Genomic DNA, 20,498 nt, shown 5'->3' with positions numbered 1-20,498 from the left:
CCCCTTTGGACATCACTCTCTCTGAACATGTCCCCTGACCCCCAGTCTGTTCTGTGCTTGCCTATCTGCCCTCCTCTCCCCTCCCTGCCACCCTCTCCCATCTCCGCCCTCTTGTGTCTTTCTCTGCTTGTCCTCTCCCCTCGTCTTCCTATCTCCCAGTCTCTATTCTGTGGGTCCCTGGCTCGCCACAGCTTCCTTTCTACCTTGGCTCTCGGCAAAAGCCAGCACCACCTGTCTGCTCAGTCCCCACCGCTAGTCTGCCGGGTCCCCCTTTCTCTGTCCTTAAAACAGGCCGGCCCCGCCCTCCCCTCCCTTTGGGAAATTGGGCTGCCGGGGAAATGAAACTGCTTTCCTGGCTTGCGGGGTCAGATGCTCAGTGTCTAGTTGAGGCTGGAGGGGAGCTGTTGGGGCAGGGTGGGTCAGGAAGAAGCAAATCAATCTATTTTCTTCCTCTTGACCTAAATAGTTTTGGGGTGGTTGGATGGCAGGAAATAAATGCTTAGGTAACTATGCTAATGGTGGGGGTTGCCCCCTGGCCTGGCCTGAGCCCCTGATTGCAGGGTCCTTATGTATGCCATCTGCTGTGCTCTCTCTGCTTCCTTAATTCTCGGGCAGGGGGAGAAGGGGCCTCTAGCCCGTGACAGCCTCTGATCCCTCTCTGTATCAGCTGTTACTGTGCCCTTGAAGGGCCCTTGCTGGCCCTACTCCCCACCCACATGGCCGCTCTGAACCTCAGTTTCCCCTCCGTGAAATGGGAGGCAGTGGGGACCTGCAGGCAGTGGCACAGTGGTCAGAGGCAGGGCTCTGCGCCAGCCTGCCTGGGTTCTGAGCCTAGCGCCTGCCAGCCAGGGGCCTGGGCAAGGACCTTCCCCTCGTGGCTCCGTCTGCAGCTGTCAAGTGGGGGTCATTACGTTGGGAGGATTAGGTGAATCCAGGTCAGGCCCTGTGACCAGCATGCGGGTCAGTCCCAGAATCTGCTCCTCAGGAAATGCCAGCTGCCGCCGCCATGGAAGTACTGAGGGCCTCAGTGAATGCCCTCCACCCGCTGCCCTGCAGGAGTGGCCCAGGACGTGTGCTCCCCTCAGCCCTCCCCAGCCCCGCACAGAGAACCGCTGTGGTGCTCAGCCCTGCCTACAGCGGTGGAGGCACCTCAGAGAAATGCCCCCGGAGCTTCTGCCTCTGTGCCTTTGGCCTTTGTCACTCCCATCTCTGGGGCACTTTTCTCCTGAGAGATGGACAGCAGGCAGGGAGAACGAGATGACCCAGCTCTAAGGAGACCCCACATGGGGAAGTAGGGGTCCCGCAGCTTTGGGGGCTTTAGCCAAGGGGACATGTGGTGGGTCTCCTGAAGTAGGTAGGGGTGGAGAGGCGATTTGGGGGGTTTTTCGGCGGGTTATGAGTGAGGGCTCCAGGCGGTGGGTGAGGAGAAAAGGCAGAGGGTGGCAGATCCTCTGCAGCAACAGAATGGGAAAATCCAAACAGTAAATCAAAGAAGGATGTGGTTTGACGGAGGGGGGGGGGCGGGTGCACACGAGTGAGTCAGAAACCATATGACGCAGGGGTGGGGGGTGCGGGGGCAGGGAGGCAGTAGCCAAGAAGGAAACAAAATGAGCGAGCTGGACAGAGCTTGGAAACAGAGAGCAAAGAGCACAAATCAGTAAAACACAGCAGGGAAAGGGAATGTCACCCGCTCTGAGGTGGCCCTTGGTGGGCTCGGTGCTTTGTAGTCACTGGGGACCTCACAGTGTTGTATTGGACAAAGGAGGAAACAGGCTCAGAGATGGCCAGTGAGCGGGCAGAGGAAAACCCCAGCACTTGTCCAAAGGTCTCAGAGCGGGAAGACCTTGCCCCTGAGAGACAGAAAACCAGAGTGCCACCAGGGTACGACCTCAGGCACAGCAGCAGTAGCTGTACCTGGCGCATGAATTCTCTAATCCCAGACCTGTGAGGGAGGGGAAGCTGGCCCGCAGAGGGGTAGGCACGTTCCCTGGGTCCCATAGTGAGAATCGGCAGGTGTCTCTGCAGTCTCATGGCAAAGTCCCACACAGAAAGGAAGCAGAAATAAAACGGAAGCAGAAAGGGATGGAGACAGCAGAACCCGGGGCTTCCAGGGTCTATCTGGGCAGGAAGCATTGGTCCCCAGAGCGGCTGGGGGTGGGGGCTGCTGGGATCCCTGACTCAACCCCCTGGTCTCTCCACACATAGGATTGCTGTTCAAAGTCCCCCTGCCTCCAGGCACACCCTCAGCTCACCTCCTAGACTGAAGGGAAGAGGAATGCAGGCCTCCCCGCAAGACACCTGTTCAAGGAGTCAGCAGGGGAGAGGGAGAGTGGGAGGGAGAGCTGGACTCATGGAGGCTGCACAGAATCAGAGGCAGTCTCGCCTGAGAGAGTAGGATCCTAGCAGGGCCAGGCCTGAACAATCCCCTTGCTACTGATACAATGACTATGGGTGCTGTTCAGTCCCATGTGCCAGACACTTTTTGGATTTGCCTTCCTTTATTCCAGGAATAACTGTGACGGGGGGCCTCAGCAGCTGTCCCTATTACAGTGAAGACTGAGGCCCAGAAAGTCACCAGTTGTGTTTAATCCCAGCAGCCTGGTCCAGGCCTATTTTCAACCATTCTGCGATTAACAACAAGCTCGGGCTTGTGGACGAGGGCTGGGCCCAAGGCAGGGTCTCTCCACCTCAGCACTATTGCCATTTGGGGCCATCTTTGGGGCGGCCCCCTCATGTATTGTAGGATGTTGAGCAGTCACTGGCCTCTACCCATTAGATGCCAGTAGCACTTGTCCCTCAAGGTGTGACAAACCCAAATATCTCCAGACATTGCCAACCATTTCTGGGGAAGGGGAGGCAAACCACCCTGGCTGGGCGGCACCGGGCTAGGGTTAGGCTGCTCTTGGGTGGAGCTCCCGAGTGACCAGGCAGGGTCCAGGATGGAGACCTGGGTACGGTGGGCAGGAAAGCCACATAGGAGAGGTTGTTGTGGGTTTATGAGTCATTTGGAGACTACTTTGGCAGAATTGAGCATCCCAGAGTCATTCCTGATAATACTAAGGAGAGCGGTGTGAGGGTTAAATTTAGGGTACTGGATTTGGGTGGAATGGGTCAGGAAAAAGAGGGTTTGGATTAGGTTAGGTTTCCTAAGCTTCTGGGTAGGAGAAACAGGACACAGTGAGAATCAGGGGCATGGGCTGATGGGAGGAAAGGCCTGGGCTTGCCACCCAATCAAGTATGTTGGCTTCCGTCGATTCTGGGACAGTCTGGTTCATGATGCAGTTTCTAGAAAACAACGTCAATCCTTCCAGCTAAAAATTGTCTTTAGGGAGAAAACCCTACCCTATTTGGTTTGCTTCTAGAACCACAGTGACAGTTCTAATGACGTTTAGGTCTAGTCTGAAGCAGCCAGAGACCTGGCCTGGCCCCCCTGGGGGCCTCTGTGGCCCATCCGGGTAGCAGATAGTGATGGCTGGCCACACAGATGTGTGAAGGACAGAGCTAGTGCCTTACGTTATTTTCTCTGACTTGGTCCAAAGACCCTGAGTGCTTGATATCAAAACTTTCATAGTCTCGGGTCGGCCCGGTGGCTCAGGCGTTTAGAGCTCCATGCTCCTAACTCCGAAGGCTGCCGGTTCGATTCCCGCATAGGTCAGTGGGCTCTCAACCACAAGGTTGCCAGTTCAATTCCTCGAGTCCCGCAAGGGATGGTGGGCTGTGGCCCCTGCAACTAGAAATGGCAACTGGACCTGGAGCTGAGCTGCGCCCTCCACAACTAAGACTGAAAGGACAACAACTTGAAGCTGAATGGCACCCTCCACAACTAAGATTGAAAGAACAACAACTTGATTTGGAAAAAAAAAGGCCTGGAAGTACACACTGTTCCCCAATCAAGTCCTGTTCCCCTTCCCCAATAAAATATTTTAAAAAACAAACAACAAAAAAACCTTTCACCGTCTCAGAGGGGGCAGAGCCTGCCCAGGGGATGCCCAGGACCCGACAGAAGCCAGGTCCAGAGCGGGATGGAGAAAGGGTGCAGAGGGCAGAGGACAGACTTGCTGAGGACCCGATCTCTAGCCTGACCCCTAGACAGGGTCCCCTTCCCACAGAGCTGTCCTGTCCCTCGTTCCCGTTTCCAGAAACCCGGGACCCCGGTGGGGACACTCACTGCATGGCTGGCTCTCGGGGGCTCTCTTAGCACCCATGGCCTTTCAGGTTAGCCCGGGACAGAAGTCGTCGGGCGTGTGCGGAACCCGGGTGAATGGTGGTGGCTTTGTCCTGAGTCTCGTTAGACCAGAGATGCCAGGGTCCTGGTGTGGGGTCAGAGTGGTTGAGAGGCAGTGGACAGGCCCTCCCTTCTCAAAGGGAGGCAGTCGTTTGAGGGTTTCTTTGAGATTAAAAGAAAAGCCATAAGCATAAAGCCAATCGCCACTCTTATCCCTAACCAGGGAGAAGAAATACAATAACAGCGTACTGGGGAGAGATTCACCTTTAAGTAATGAACTTTAGAGGCCATTTGTCTGGACTCGCAAGGAAGCACATCTGTTTTCTTCCTGGAAAGGGAAAGTGCAGTTACAATGGAGCTGTCATCCACAGGGTGGCACCCAGTCCATCGCTGACCCAGCTGCGATGTTGGGGGCCCCTCGAATTCCCCAGGAATCCTGCTGGAGCCATTTCCCCTCATGGTGCCAGAGCACCATAGCCACCCCTCGCACATGGCCATCATCCTGGTTTATAATTTCATCTGTTCTTCAGAGTGGGGTGCCCAAGATCCCTTGGGGGTGTGGGAAGAAAATATTAGAACTTCAAGTTGTTTTTATTAAAAAAAAAATACAACTGTAAGAAAGCAGTTAAACTTCACTAATGTTTAATATGGAAAATAGTATATATACATTGGAGATGCAAGCTCAAGAAATAATTTTCTTATATCAATCGTGTGGCCCCTGCCAGCGACCTCCCTGAGGACAAAGAAACATCGTAACATTTTTGTCACCCCAAATGGCAGATCAGAGTCTGGTATGCAGCAGGGGCTCCAAAAACGGATGTTGAGTAAGTGCAGGTAAAATACAAACTACTCCCTACTTTCAGGGACTCAAGGTCTCCCTTCAGGTGGAGGGGTCAGACATGGGTCACAGAGAAGTCATGGCTCAGATTCCACAGTGGGCCACTGCAGTGGGGGGTGGAGCTTTCAGAGAAGCAACTGGGTTTGCTGGGGGTCCCCCTCCTTTCACTCATCCCCCTCCCTCTTCTGTGGCTTGTTTGGACAAGACACTTGTCCTCAGGGGCTCAAGACAGTCCAAGGAAATGACTCACGATCATGACTTTGGGGACATGGACCATAAATCTCCAGGAACAAGGTTTTGGCACTCTTGAGCCAAAATGTGGCTTAGTGTGGCACAGGCTGAGGCTGACTGGGGAGACTCCGCCCCACAGGAGCAAGGCCCCAGTGCTTGGTGTCTTTCACATCCACGGGAGCTGGGGGCAGAGGGACATCAGGCCAGTATCTGCACATCCGATACAAATCCACACCCGTGTTACCTGTTTTCCATTGTTGAACGCAACCGGAACCCTCCAGCTAGGCCCAGATAACCGTAAGAGGAATGCTGGGGACACCAGTGGCCCTGTTACTGCCTTAGGGATGGTGACAGATGACATTTATGTGTATTCTATGACATAACACAGAATGTGACCTTTAACAGGTTCGCCCATGTGTTCCTCTTCTGCCATCAGCACCAGAGGAATCCACGACGTGTGTGTCTGTGTGTGTACGAATGCCTAAACAATGTAGTTTCATTTTGCTCGTTTCTGAGTTCCAGACAGCATCCCACTTGACAGTCTTCTGGAACCTTCTCCTTCTAAGTTACCCACATTAACAGCAGCCTTTTTCTGTTTTGCAAAACATTTTATTCCATTCAGGAAAGCAACACACAGTCCTAGGCATTTCAGAGTGCAGCAAAGTGGAAAGACAAATACGACAGACACGGGATCCACGGGTTGACTTCTGCTTCCTGGACACTGGATGTCACTGTAACTGACCAGGTTTGCTTTGGCAACGCCAAGTTCGCAACCACGCCCGTGGCCGCCTCTGCCAGCGTGGCCATTTCAGCCGGCATTCTGTGGATGGTTTTATGGTAGACTTCATCTGTTGTGCATTCATTCGGTACATGGGCCAGGGATTGTGCTGAGGACACAAAGGGGAACAAGACATACTTGCTGCCCACAGGGGCTCACAATCTACCGGTGAGGCAGAGAAGTAAACAGCTGGGCAGAGAAGTAAACAACTGGGCGTAATACATGTGGCAAAAGCGTTACCAAAAGAGCAAGCTCAGGGCGGTGAGGGGACTACAGGACGGCCATCTGACACAGCTGCGGAGTGGCTAGAGCGAGGCCCAAGATAAGGAGACCTGGAGGATGAGGAGCTGTGTCCATCAGGCAACGTGAAGGCCCCCTGGCTCAAATCTGACCCTTTTTCCAACACCTAGTTCAAATCTCTCATCTGACCTGTCTCCTGTGAAATTCTCCATCCCGTGGTCTGTTCTAGTCACAAGTCACTTTACACGTGGGGTTTCTTTCTACACGGACACGTCTCCCACTACGCTGCTGTCTCCCCAAGGGCGGAGTCCTGCACTGTGAATGTGTTGGACAGAGAGGCCGCCCCCGGAGCCCTGCCCGGGAGACAGGGGACTCTCAGCGCTTGGCTGGAGCGAGCAGGATGAGGTGGGTGGTTGCAGCAGGAGAAAAGGGTCAGGGATACACAAAAGATACACAGAGAAAGCACTCCTCGGAGGCTGCCGCCCCGACCATCGTACTAAGACGATTTCTACGTACAAATGCGAAAAGTCTAACCACAGAACAGTTCTCTCAACAGCACAATTATTTGCAAAGCAGAGACAAGTATTTCATCACACACTAAAACTAGACAATGACGGCACAGCGCGCTGAGCAGCGCGGGCTGGGCGGCGGCGCTCAGTCGAAGGTGATGCGGAAGCCGCGCTCCTGCTCCTTGCGCCGGCCCTCGCAGCGCCGGCTCGCCTCCTCCACCTTCCGCTGCAGCAGGGCCGAGTGCTGGTCCACCCACTGCAGCGAGTCCATGTGCGCGTTCAGGATCTTGCAGATCTGCTGTAGCGGGTCGCTGGTGTCAGCGGGGCCGCCGGCCGTGTTCAGGTGCTCGATGACGTCCTTGAGGTCCTGCGCCATGCGCTTCAGCTGCGCGTCGATGTTCTCAGCCAGCTTGTAGGTCTTCTCGCGCTCCTCGTCGGCGTGCTGCAGGTACACGGTCCCGCTCTGCTCCTTGACCGACTCCTCCAGGGGGCTCAGCAGATCTTCCAGCTCCTTCTGCTGAGACAGGATGAAGTCCAGCTCCTGGTCCAGCCTCTTCTGGTCCAGCTTCACCTTCTCCACTTCCCGGTGGAGGCTGGTGATCTTCTCCCCGTTCTCGATCAACGTGCGGTCCCAGGCGTTGACCTGCGTGGCCTGCTGCAGGAAGTGCCGCTCCTGGTCCTCCAGCTCCAGGCTCCACTTGTTGATCAGACTTTCCAGCTGGGCGTAGGTCATCACGGGGCTGGCGGACACCCCGGTGGCTGCGCCTGGGCCGGTCGGAGCGGTTATGGTGGAGGGCGCATTGCTGGAGATCCCAGCTGGTGCCAGGGGTTTTAGATTCAAGGCAAAGCTGGAGGTGGAGGTGGAGGTGGTAGTGGCAGTGGACGTGGCTATGGCTGCGGCAGAAGCTGCTCCAGGAGCCTTTAAGCTGAAGCTCAGCGTTCCAGCCCCTGACGTTCCAGCAGTGGTGGCTGGGGTACCAAAGGAGAGCCCTGTGCTGGTGGATGAGGTTGGAGCGGTGGCTAGTGAGGCAAAGAGCGTGGGCCCGGCACTGGTGGTGGCAGCAGTGGGTGTGGGAGCCGCTGGCTGTGTAGCCCCCACTCCAGTGGCTGCTGGCGCGGCTGGAGTGAAGGACAACCCAGCCAATGTTGTGGGCTGGGCTGAAGTCCCCATCGAGCCAATACTGAAACTGGAGGTCCCCCCACTCTGGGATGTGCTTCCACCTGTGAATGAGAAGCCCCCGGGTGTGGTGGACGGAGCAGCGGAGGTGGTGGTGGAGCCAAACACAAAGCCAGTGGGGCCTGTGCCCTGGCTGGAGGTGACGGTGCTTGAGATGGCATTGGTGAGGGTGCTGCTGCCCAGCCCAAAGCCGCCAGGCTGTGCTGGGGCCGGGGTGGCAGCCGTGCTGCTCAAGTTTAGCTTTGGAGCGTTGAGCCCTAAGGAAAATCCAGTTCCTCCAGCAGCAGGAGTTGTGCTTCCAAAACTGAATCCTGGGGTCTGTGTCGCTGGCGCTTGGGTGGTAATTGAGAACAGGCTGGTAGAAGGGGTGCTCACAGGTGGTTGGGAGGGAGTCCCAAAACTAAACCCACCAGTGCCAGACGTAGAGAAAGAAAACCCAGTAGCAGGGGTGGTTGTTGCTGTCTTTGCAGTGCCAAATGTGAACCCGCCTGTGGGGGCCCCAGTGCCTCCAAAATTAAACCCGCTCATGGCTCCAGACTCTCGTGGCAACAGCTACTCCGGCTCCCAAAGCAAATCCGTCAGCGTCTGCAACCTTGGGAAGATTTTTAAAGCAGAGGAAGTGACATGATCAGATGGCGGCTTTGGAAAGGTAACACCTCAGTGGCATGATGCAGTGTGGTTTGGAGGGCGGTGGGACTCCATAGCTAGAACATGCGGCCACCCTCTTCCTGCCTTGGAACTAACCAGGCCCTGCTAAACTAGGACAGGTGGCGGGGGTCAGGCACTAGCAGCTCAGTGTGCTGGGGACCGCACAGCCACGTTCAGCAGTTGAGAGCCCCGCTGCCTCGGGGGAGGAGGCCCACGAGCAGGCACCTGAACAGTCCTTGGCCCGAGGAGGCCAGACTTGAGGCGCTTCTGGTGAGCGGGGCTAGAGGCACACAAAAGAACCCCTTAGGAGCTGCTCCCCAGGTGTCCCTGCTGACTGCAAGGCAGGCAGAGGACACACCCTCGTGGACCTCCGAGACAGACGCTGAGCTGCACGGCAGGGCCTCGGCCCCGAAGGTCCCATCGAGCATACCCCTCGCCATTTAGGAGGGAGGGCATGTTGGAGCACCCCCCACCCTCCCTCTAACTCGTGTGGGCATGAGACCCAAGTGCGCAATCAGAGTGCTGGGAGGCAGAGCCCCTGGCGCAGTGATTGAGTCAAGGAGACATGGAAACCTGAGCCGGCCAGCCAGAGACTCCTCTAGGATTTGTCCCCAGGCACTCCAGAGCAGGTGGCCTCCTTCATCTGCAGGTGCAGGGCACAGAGGATGTGCACCTGGGGCACCCCCAACCCCACCCGCTCAGCCACCTGCCTCGGGAGACAACGAGCAGCCACCAGAGAGAACAGCAGGGGAGGGAGAGGAAGCATGGATGCCCGGAAGGGGCCGTCACGTTGCAGCCCCGCTCCATCTTCCCCAGACGCTCTGAGTCAGCACAACCAGTTTAAACTGACTGGATTTCTGTAGTTTCTAGATAAAAAAGCTCCAAGCAGAACCATCTGTTAGCTGGAAAGTCAAAGGATACTTGATGAGGAATGGGTCAGAGGGAGCAGGGATGGAGGTGTTTGGGGTAACTGGTCACAGGCGAGCACCCACGGCCCCCACGGGGAGGCGCGCTTGGGAGAAACACATGGCTGCTCTCGGATGCCCCCTCTCCTGTGGGAGGCAGGGATTCTGTCTCCACGTCCGAGATGAGGAAACTGGCTCGGAGGCTGCGGCCGTCTACCCAGGGTCACCCAGCTAGCATGGGGTGGAGCCAGGGGCTGACCCCAGGCCTCAGGCCTTCTTGCCTAGTGCAGCCGCTGCATTTCCCTGCACCCAATTAGAGGACTGAGTTGATAACAGACATAAGAGAAGATATGTATGCATATGTCCACTGAAATGGCCTCCGACAACACACAAGAGATGTAGCAAATGACAACAAAGGGACCAAAGCAGAATACAAATTTACTAGTGCGATGTGAGCTCAGGTGTGGAAAACAGAAACTATGAAGAAAGAGGGCAGGAAGGAAATACACCAAGCTGTGGACAGGGGCTGTGTCTGGGTGATGGGACTGCATGCGGATTGTCTCCTTTTTAATTTGCAGTAGTTTCCAAATGTTCAGTCTGTTTGTATAATGGAAAAACACAATTGAAGAGCCATGCCAAAGATATGGTCCCCCCAAACATGCTCTGGAACCTGGGAATATGTTACCATATGTGGCAAAAGGAATTCTCACGTGTGATTAAGAATCTTGAGATGAGTCTATCCTGGATTAAACGATGGGTCCTGAATGTCATCTTGAGCGTCCTTAAAAAATAGAGCAGAGCGACATTTGACTAGAGGAGACCACAAGACAATGGAAGCAGATGTTGGAGTGATGCACCTTGAACTTGGAGACAGAGGGCCATGAGCCAAGGAACTTGGGCGGCCTTTAAAAGCTGGATAAGTGCTCGCTTCAACAGGAGATATACTAAAAAAAAAAAGCTGAAAAAGGCGGACGGCCCGTTAGCTCAGTTGGTTGGACTGTGGTGCTGATAACACCAAGTTGCTGGTTCGATCCCCACATGGGCCACTGTGAGCTATGCCCTCCTATTAAAAAAGAAACACTCAAGGAGGGGCCGGCCCAGTGGCTCAGGCGGTTAGAGCTCCATGCTCCTAACTCCGAAGGCTGCCGGTTCGATTCCCACATGGGCCAGTGGGCTCTCAACCACAAGGTTGCCAGTTCGATTCCTCGACTCCCGCAAGGGATGGTGGGCAGCGCCCCCTGCAACTAACAACGGCAACTGGACCTGGAGCTGAGCTGCGCCCTCCACGACAAAGACTGAAAGGACAACAACCTGAAGCTGAACGGCACCCTCCACAACTAAGATTGAAAGGACAACAACTTGACTTGGAAAAAAAAAGGCCTGGAAGTACACACTGTTCCCCAATAAAGTCCTGTTCCCCTCCCCAATAAAATCTTTAAAAAACAAAACAAAAAACAGGCAAGTAAACATTTTCCCTGGAGCCTCCAGAAGGAACCCACCCTGCTGACACCCTGACTGTAGCCCCATGAGACTGATTTCGGACTTCTGATCTGAACTGTAGAGAACTGATGTGCACTGTTTTAAGCCAGTACATTTGCGATGACCTGTGAAAGCAGCCACAGAACTAATGAATACAGCTGGGAAGCAGCAAGTGTCTGCCAGAATTGAGGCCTGACTCTGTACCACTCTGATCTCAACAAGGGGCAGCAAAGTTCTCTGGGGTTCAAGTTCTCTCATCAGGACAGTGGGGTGGCAGCTACCACACTGAAGTGTGACTGATGGTAGGGCACTCGCTAGGGTGCTGTCACTGCCACCCCACAAAAGGCAGGCACATGCTCACATTTTCACTTTGGTGAGAGCCTCTGGAAGCTGGTGAGGAAGGAAGAGTGGGCAGCAAAGGGTTAACTCAGTAGGAGGGGCTGTGGACACCCAGCTGTGAAGAGGTTCTCATGGAAAACAACTGGGGGTTGTGGCTGACCTCAAGTTTAATATGAATTCACAGTCTGCTGCCACTGCTCAGCGGGTCCTCAAACTACAAGATGAGAAGTGCCAGTTCCAATGCAGAGACGGGGATTTCCGGGCAGCTAATCCCAGCTGTGTCCCGCCCTGAGCTGTGGACCCCGCCCTGTGCTGTGGACACTCCCCAGCCAGGCCCTGAGCTCACTGTCCTACCAGGCAGGTTGGAATGAGGGCCCCAGTGTAGATGGTTCCAGGAAGAGAGGCTCAGACTGAAGGAACTTGCCGATACTCATCCCCCAGTGGGCCCTGCGCTCTGGTTTCTGGATTACAAACTGCCTTTATTTCTACTTCATTAACGGGCCCATCTGGTCACAGGGCAAGCAGTCCTGCTTTGGGGCATGGCCTCCATTCTGTACCCCAGCTTCCATCTAACACCTTCATCTAAAACAGCCCGTGCAGTTCAGCTGTAAGACAGCCCCCCGTTTTCAGGCCCAAAGTTGATCTCCAAACACAAGGACACCATCTGGGTTTGAATTCTGCTTCTGCCACTTACTGAGGGCCCTGGGGCAAGTTACTCCTGAGCCGCTCCATGCCTCAGTTTCCCCATGTGTAATGAGGACAACCCCCTCCCACTATGAAGAACAAACAAGGTCACAACCGAGAAGCCAAGTGCCTGGCTCCAAGGAGTCCACGAGTCCTGTTTCCTCTCCTCTCCTTCAGGCCATTTTATTTCTCGAGGTGTCCTCAGGGAATCCTCTCCTAACCTGAGCCAGAGGAAACCTACTGTAGCCACCCACCCCAGCTTCCACTGCTCCCCTCCCTCCTTGCAGACCCTTGTTTTTTGCTGGGTCTCTTCCTCCACACAGCTGTGTTTCTGGGAAGATGACGGCCACCCGCACTCCTGGTGGGCTGCCTGGTCTAAGCCAGTGGCTCTCCACTCGCTGCGCTTTAGCACCTGGCAGCGTTCAAAAGGTACACTGACTGCTGCCAGATCAAAGATGGGGGCAGGACCCTGGCCTTGGCATTTTTACAAAGCTCTTCTGAGAAAGGCCTTTACTCTTAAGAGGCCACAGTGTCAAGAGGCTCCAGGTTTGCCGGTGCCCGGCCCTGTGCCAGAGCCCTTCCTACATGAGAGAACACACCTGTCACTATACAGCGACCTTGAGCTGGGTTTATTGTTAGCAGCCACCTACGTGTCTTGACTCTCAGGATGTCAGCCGCTGAGGGCTTTTGCTATTAATAAATTACAGCTAAAATTCTCCAGAAGAGCATTTATAGTAAGTTCTTTGCTTTTTATACTACTAAAAAACCACAAGAAAAACTATCTTCTGTGGGGGCTTGTCTGGTTTAATGGTTCACCATTTATTAAATGCCTCATCTGTTTCCAAACCCCAGATGGCAGGGCTCTGTTAACAACAGTGAACATGTATTACTCCCACCTGTTCTATGTGCTTTAGATGCATTCTTGCTCACTTACTCCTGAAAGCAGATCCATTTGGGGCAGGTCCACTTTACAAACTAGGAGAGTGGAGCCCAGAGAGGTTTCTAAGCCATGGCCCCTTGTCCTCCAGGCAGCCAGACAGGCAAATGTCAGCTTCAATACCAGGGCTCCAGGACGGGGGAGGGCAGCAGGGACGAGGCTCATACCCCGGCCTGGGTTCCAGGGAGCACATGCCTAAGCTGAGTGTTGAAGGATGTGGGATCAGCCAGGAGATGGAAGGGAGGGGCCTGGTGAAGGCAGAAAGAGGCTGAAACAGGTGTGCTTCTGACTGGCTGTGGCTGGAGGCAGTGTGTGCTGAAGGCAGTGTGTGCTGGAGGCAGTGTGTGCTGGAGGCAGTGTGTGCTGGAGGCAGTGTGTGCTGGAGGCAGTGTGTGCTGGAGGCAGTGTGTGCTGGAGGCAGTGTGTGCTGAAGGGCTACTCGGCAGGCCTGGCTTGTCCAAACCCTGCACATTCCAAACAAAGGACTGGCTCTTGCCCAGCCCCTCAGAATCACGGCTAAGCCCTAGAAGTACCCTGCCTGACAGTGTCTTTAAGGTGGGGCCTCGGCCCTATGTTATCAGCTTGACCTCTGGAGGGGCTGGAGATAGTAACAAAGGTCAGTCACACAAGTACTCCATGTTTATGTGACTTTTTCTTTTGCCTGACCTTTAATGAAAACCCTGGACAGCAAGGCTGCCCTGGTGGACCACACTCTGTCTGTGTGGTCACACACATCGCGGCTGGGAGGCTTAAGCACTATCCGTGTGACTTCACTGAAAACTGGGAGCTCACACCTGGTCTCTCCTGGATTCTGCCCTGTGCACCTTTTCCCTTTGCTGACGTGAATCTCTATCCTTTTGCTGTAACTGTGAGTCTAACAGCTTTGCTGAGTCGAGTCCTGCGAGAGAACCACTAGGCCTGAGGGTGGTCTTGGCGATCGCTGACGGAGCTGTGTACTGTGCGCGTGATGCGAGGGGAGGAGCTGGCAGAGCACAGATGCCATGCTAATGGCTCGGACTTCATTTGGAGGGGCTTGAAGGTTGGGAGGACGCCTGGGCCACATACACGTACGGGGTGGGCCGCAGGGTGGGCGGCTGGCAGGAGGCTTGGCGATGGTCCAGGCCAAGAGCCCAGGGCCTGAGCCAGAACTCTGGGGACAAGGAGAGAGAACCTCAATGTGGGGAAGGTGTAAGTTTGCACCAGAATGAAATGAAGTGACGGTTCTGCAGGGTCTGTCCCGGTTAATTAACAAAGCCATCAACATCAGGACCTTAGGGATTTCTCACAAATGTGGCTGAACAAACACCACGATGAGCTCCGAGTCCCCACTTTTACTACAGCCGCGAGCTTTCCTAAAAGAGAAGCTGACAGTGCTCAGGGGAAGCAGGAGGAACAGAGACTAGAGAAATGGGGCTTTTCCTGGAAAACGTGGGAGGCGTGCTTGGGCTGCGCTGCGGCCACATGTAGTTCGCCCCTGGGGAATCTGAGGCCCAAAGGGAGAAGAGCTGCGTTGGGGTCGCCCAGGGAGTTACTGGCTGAGCCGCCTGCCCCACATTTGCCCATTTTCCAAACCACATCCACTCGCCTTCCCAGCCCAGGGGAATCAGAGAAAGACCCACCCAGGATTCTGACCTACAGACACAACCCATTCCCCAGCTGGGGACCAGGGTTATCTACTGTCACCTCCAGCTTTACCAGGTCCACTCACCTTACCTTTCTCTTTAGTTTTTTTGCCAACTCCAACTCCTAACTTTAATATATACTCAGCTCCACTCTGTAGAGTGATGACAACACATAGATAAAACTAAAGGCCCATCCCTCAGGGGACGGGGGGAGGGAAGCGGGAGTCACAAAGAGTAAAAAAATCCTTTGCAGCACAAATGTTCATTCATACAACAAATATTTTCGAGCACCTAATGTACAGGCACCGTTTAAGGCCCTGGAAATACAGCTGTGAATGAGACAGAGGCATCCCTGATTTCCTGGAGCTTACAGTCCAGCAGGGGAGACAGCCAGGAAAACAGGCGCCACAAAGAAATCATGTATCATGTCGGAAGAGGCTAAGCTCGTGGAACAGGAGAAAGTAGGGCAAGGAAAGGGGATAGGGGCGCCGGTGGGGGGGAGGGGATTAGCTGAGGCATACTGGAAGCAAGAGGGGGCAGCCAGAACAAAGTCCTTGGGTGGGATGACACTGTGGGCGGCCAGAGTGGCTGAGGGGCAAGTGTCATTGTCACAGAGCCCTCAAGTGGAATCAAAAGGATCCCTAAGTGAAATAGAGAGGCAAGGGAGGAGAGTCAGAGGGAGATGTGACCACGGGAGAACGGCTGAAGACGTGGTATGCTGCTGGCTTTGGAGACCGAGGAAGGGCCACAAGCCAAGGAATGCACGTGGCCCTGAGAAGCTGGAAAAGGCAAAACAATAGATTCTCCCTCAGGTTCCAGAAGGAATATAGCCCGTGGATCCATTTTAGACTTCTGAGCTCCAGAATTGTAAGAGGATCAATCTGTGGTGTTTTAAGTCACAAAGTTTGTGATAACTTTTTACAGCAGCAACAGGAACCTAATACAGGGGTGAGGGAGGGAGGAAGAACAGGATGGATGGATCTCAATCTAGATAAACGGACGGGTAACACATCCTGGAGTGGGGGTTGACCAAGAGGCTGGAGTGAGAGGTAATGGGGCCCGTCTCTGCATCGGGGCGAGGGGACAGGGGTACGGCAGTCGCTGGGCCCCAGCAGCTGGGGAGCTGGTGTGGAAAGAACAGTGAGCTGTGATTCTGAAAATCCGGACCCTGCCCCCCAACTCCCACAGGGGTGAGCTCATCAGAGGCGTGGATGTGACACCCAGCAATGACAGGCCATCTATGATGGAGAAAGCGACCAGGTGGCCTAAGAGCACTGAGGGCAGGTGAAGGTGATGGTGTTGGTCCCACGGGCAGAACATCCCCATTTGTTCACGGCTGCACCCCCAGCACCTAGGGTAGTGCCTGGCACGCAGCAGGCCCTCAGTGATTGTGACTGACCGACTGACCGATAGCTAGTAACTACCACTTACTGAGCACTGCCTGTATAACCAGTCCTGGGCCAGGGGCACCAGGGAGCAGCACACTGAACCCTCCATGGATGGGAAATGGCTCAGAGATGTGACATGACTTCTCCAAGGTCACATGGCAGCCAACATTAGTCCCAGGATGAGAATCCCGATCTTTCTGGGGCTAAAATCTGAAGTTCTGCCTGGGGCAGGGGAGGAAGAGATGACAGAATCGTCTTAAAGGATGAATGAGGTCCTCTGGGCAGATGGGTGGCAGAGGGAGGCACATACACAGGCCAGCCTCTGCATAGCAGCGTGCTGTGAGGAGGTGGAGTTGGGGGCCCCGTCACAGAGGGAGACGCTAGCCTAGTCCACCTACTGAAGACAACGCCATGACGCCATTTTCCTTCCTGGCGCCACTACTGCCGTTCATCTGCTCCCCTCAGAAGCTTTGAGTGACCCTCCCACAACGAGACTCATCCACTGGGGCCGAGAGCTGCCATCGCTTCATTTATAACAGAAACGCTACTTCATTTCGGGCAGCCAGGAGCCCAGCCTAAGGGCTCAATTTCTGAGGGCTCCTCAATGGGGCTCAGGAATATGAATCCAGCTCTGCGAGTCCACGGAGGGGCCGGGAGGGGCCTGGGACAGCAGGCCCGTAGCTGGCATTACAAGTCCAGACTGCATTTCTGTGCGCTCCGACAGGGGCCCTGCCTGTCCTTTTCTGTCAGTCACCTGGCAACACACAGCCTGTGGGCCTGAGCCCTGGCTGCTCTACGCCTAGCCCTGGGATCTAGAGTCCAGTCTTATCCCCCGTGCCTCAGTCTCCTTATCTGAAAACGAGGGATGGAGCTTGTGAATCTCGTGGTCTTTGTGAAGAGGAAACGTCTGATCAGCGCCAGGCGCTCAGCACATGCCTGGTGTATCCTGAGGGCCCAGGAAATGTTAATTATTAAAGCAGGTTCTGGGAAGTGACTGGAGCAAAGGCTCCTGGCATCCAGCCCACAGCCACCGGGTGGCACTGCTGACAATGCTGAGACGGGACAGTACCCAGGAAGGACAAGAGCTGTCTCTGGGGGGAACTTTTCCCTTGGAATTATTTAAGATTTGGAGGAAGTGCAACCACTGACTGGAGAGCAGAGGAGGCGAAAGGGAGGGGAGCAGAGAGGTGGGAAGACGAGAGAAAAGGGGAAAAATCAGAGACCCAGGGGACCTTGGCCTTTGGCCACCATCAGCCCAGCTTGGTATCGAATGCCCGGCTGGTACCTCTGACACGCGTATTGGTGCCGGGACTTCCTGTCTGCTGCCCTCACTACCACTCCCCCGGGCTGTCTCACCAACATGTCAAACAGAACTCAGTGCCTGCTTGGCCCAAGTCCACCAACTGCTTCTTAAATACTTTACCTCTTGAAGCTGTTCGAAAAACCCTCTAAGCCTCTGGAACAGAGGAGCTCAGAGAGCATACCCTGGAAGAATAGACATCAATTGATAAGCAACGAATGGCATGCTAACCAGCTCTTAGCCAAGGCGGTCTCTACTGGCCCAGGTCGAAGACGACACTGGACAGAGAGACGGCACAAAGGCTGAGGCAGGAGCGTGCTCTGATTTGTTTTCAGAGACTCACTCAGGCTGCTGGGAGTTGGGGGGAGACTCGCAGGAGCCAGTGGTGGCCTGGGCTATTCTGTCCAGGTCGTGTCTAACCATCCTGCCTGGTGGGCATGGCCAACCCCTCTGGCAGGAGCCCCCGAGAGGGGCATAACTGTTTTCCTAAGGCAGATCAGCAGCACAGAAATCTCAGCGCTCACCTCTATCTAAAGGCCATCTCTGCCACAGCACAAGGTGTCCCCAGCCTGGACAGGGGATGGAGGCACCCGCCTGGGACCCCTGGTCCTAACTTCCTCTCGCCTGCTCCTCCCCAAGGACCAGCCTCCCCCCCCCATAACCCACTTGCATTCAGTATTAGGAACCTACGCAGACAGAAAGCCTGGGGGCGTGTCTGTCCGTCTGCTCCTCAGGGGGAGGGGCCATGGAAGCCTCCCTGCCGGCCTGTCCGCGGCTGAGCCCTGTGAAGGGATCCCCCCAGGTTTACCGCACGATTCGGGCATGCTAACTACCAAGGAGGCTTCCTCATATGTGCTGCGTTTCTCAACCTACCCAATAACACAGCGCTGGCTGTTTTTAAAGTGAAAGCTAAATTCTTTTTCTGAATAGGTAGTTTGTTCACATGGCTTTACATTTGAAAGATCTAAAGGGAATACTGTGGTCTCCATTATCCCTTTGTCCCCACAGCCACCAGCTCTCACTCCTGGAGACAAGCTGTTAGGTTTCTCGTGCCTCTTTCCAGAGATTTCCTATGCATTTAAGCAAATGCACGGTTTGCACCCCCTCCCTTTGTACACAAAAGGTGCCAGGTGCGCTGTCCTTTTTTCACTTAGAAAGCATTCTAAGCAGGCCTATTACCCTCCTGGGACAGGGGGAAGCAGGTTCTCAGAGGGGAGCCGACTTGGGAGGTGCCAACATCCTGCGGGCTCAGGGGTGGCCTTAAGCGGGTGGTACCTAAATGCTTCTTGGATTCACAGGTTCTCAACCTCCTCTCTTCTTCCGTCCATCCCTTGAATATACTATCTCTACCCCCAAGAAGTCACTTCACGTCTAATTAGCAATTACATTCTCCTCCCCGCTCCTGAGGCCTGGAATTGTCCCCCAAGGAGCTCAGGTGGTGGGACAAACAGCTATTTCCCCCAAAGGGAAAACAAATCAGGTAAGGCATGTGTGGAAAAGAAGTCAGGAAACAACCAGAAGAGTAAGGAAGATTCTAGAACCACCACTCTTAAATAAAATGACTGGAAGAGATCTGAGAAATACTCTGGTGCTGGGTACTTTTTTTTTTTTTTGCCAAGAACTGTTTTGTTTCTCTCTTGTAGTGAAAGGTTTTTCCCCGCTACTTAACTGCATTTTTAACTTGTACATATTAACTACACAGTTAATACATCAGCCCTTTCGTTAAAAGGTTGTTTTGAACTTCAGCGACAAAGCTAAGGTCCCCCTGATCACTATCCTCCATCCTGATCCCCACAGCTGCGAGGTAATCCCTGTCGGGAGCTGCTATGTATCTGTTATCTATACAGTTGTGTGTATTCACAGCCAGAGGAAATGTTTTTATCCACATATTTTTCCGATTACGCAGCGTATCACACTATGTCACCCTACAACTTGTCCTTTTCCCAACACGTTCTTCATTCCTTCTAGCTGCTGTCAATCAGCCCACGGTACACCCACGCCACATTTTACTCATCTGTGCCTGTACTGATGAACATTCAGGATGCTTCCAAGTTTCCTTTATGATAAACAATACGGCAGCAGGCACGCTCATACACGCCTAGGGCTTTCAGATGGTGCTAACAGGCACAGGCATTTTTCCAGGGCAGAGATCCAGAAATGCATGCTTGCGTTTTGGTTTTACCAGGGACTACCAAATTGCCCTTTTTATTCTAACTGGCAGTGCCCGAGACAACCATTTCCCTACAACCTGCCAGCACCGGAGATTAGGAAAGTTCTACCAATCTGATACATCAACTGCCTTAATTAAAAAACAGTGATAAAAGCACTAACCATTCAGCACCCACTGTGTACCAGCACGTGTTGGGTAATTCACAAATATACCTCATTCAGCCAGTCAACAAACATTCGCTGAGACTTAGGACAGGACAGGCCTTGTGCTGGGCAAACAAAGACAACATGGCCTGGCCACCACCCTCAAAATCCCAGAGTGTTATTCAAATGTCATCAAGGAAAAACTACCAGAATTGAAAACACGCAGTCAAACAAAAACTTGTACTAAAATGTTCACAATAGCCAAAAGGTGCCCTCATCTCCAACCATTCTTTGCCTCTCACCCACTCCAGCCCCACCGGCCTTCTTGCTGTTCTCCATGCATCTATAGAACTCCTGCCTCAGGGCCTTTGCACTTGCTGCTCCCGCTCTCTGACGGCTCTCCCTGCAGATGTCTCCATGGCTCTCTCCCTTACCTCCTTCAGGTCTTTGAGGAAATGTCACCTACTCAGTGAGGTCTTCCCTGGCTAGCCTTAGGACTAGCACCATCTGAAATACCATGTATCTCACTTACTGTCTGTCTCCCCATCAGAATGTGAGCTGCACACAGGGCAGGATTTTTGTCTGTGACTTCCAGGGCTGTGTATCCCCAGTGTCTCTAACAGTTGCAGGCCATGGTGGGCACTCAGTAAATGCTTGTCAATGGAATAAACGAATCCAGGGGTTGCTTTGTGCCCAGTACTGACTGCAATTCCACTCCTAGGTATCTCCCAAGAGAAATGAAAACACACGTCCTCATAAAACTTGTGCATGCATATTTGTAATAGTCAAGAAGTAAAAACCCAAATGTTCATTGATTGATGAATGGATAAAATGTAATATACCATGGAATATTATTCAGCCTTAGAAAGGAATGAAGTACTGATA

General features: G+C 53.9%; 2 protein-coding genes across 6 annotated transcripts in view; both read right to left on the bottom strand.

Moving 5' to 3' along the window:
* The window catches only part of IL4I1 (interleukin 4 induced 1), a 34,611-nt gene that overhangs the window by 5,803 nt on the left and 8,310 nt on the right, over positions 1-20,498 (bottom strand). The window contains exon 2 of one of the 3 annotated variants that reach the window (XM_019741444.3): positions 4,490-4,553. Coding sequence is in view for 1 of the 3 variants with exons in the window: in XM_088800034.1 (XP_088656160.1) it covers positions 4,169-4,205 (37 nt within the window). In the remaining 2 variants the exon portion in view is untranslated. Of the gene's footprint in view, positions 1-203; positions 431-4,168; positions 4,221-4,489; positions 4,554-20,498 lie in introns of those variants that run through there. The other 2 variants (XM_088800034.1, XM_019741443.3) reach the window with 2 other exon arrangements.
* The window catches only part of NUP62 (nucleoporin 62), a 28,896-nt gene continuing 13,248 nt past the window's right edge, over positions 4,851-20,498 (bottom strand). For 2 of the 3 annotated variants that reach the window (XM_074316068.2, XM_019741556.3), the window contains exon 2: positions 4,851-8,590. In XM_074316068.2, the coding sequence (XP_074172169.1) occupies positions 6,967-8,526 (1,560 nt within the window). In that variant the 5' untranslated portion in view covers positions 8,527-8,590 and the 3' untranslated portion in view covers positions 4,851-6,966. Of the gene's footprint in view, positions 8,591-10,261; positions 10,333-20,498 lie in introns of all 3 variants that reach the window. The other variant, XM_074316067.2, reaches the window with a different exon arrangement.

This window comes from Rhinolophus sinicus, chromosome 8 (genome assembly GCF_057876585.1).
Source record: "Rhinolophus sinicus isolate RSI-liver-muscle chromosome 8, RSI-T2T, whole genome shotgun sequence".
Taxonomy (NCBI): Eukaryota; Metazoa; Chordata; class Mammalia; order Chiroptera; family Rhinolophidae; genus Rhinolophus; species Rhinolophus sinicus.
This window is presented reverse-complemented; position numbering and strand designations above follow the sequence as displayed.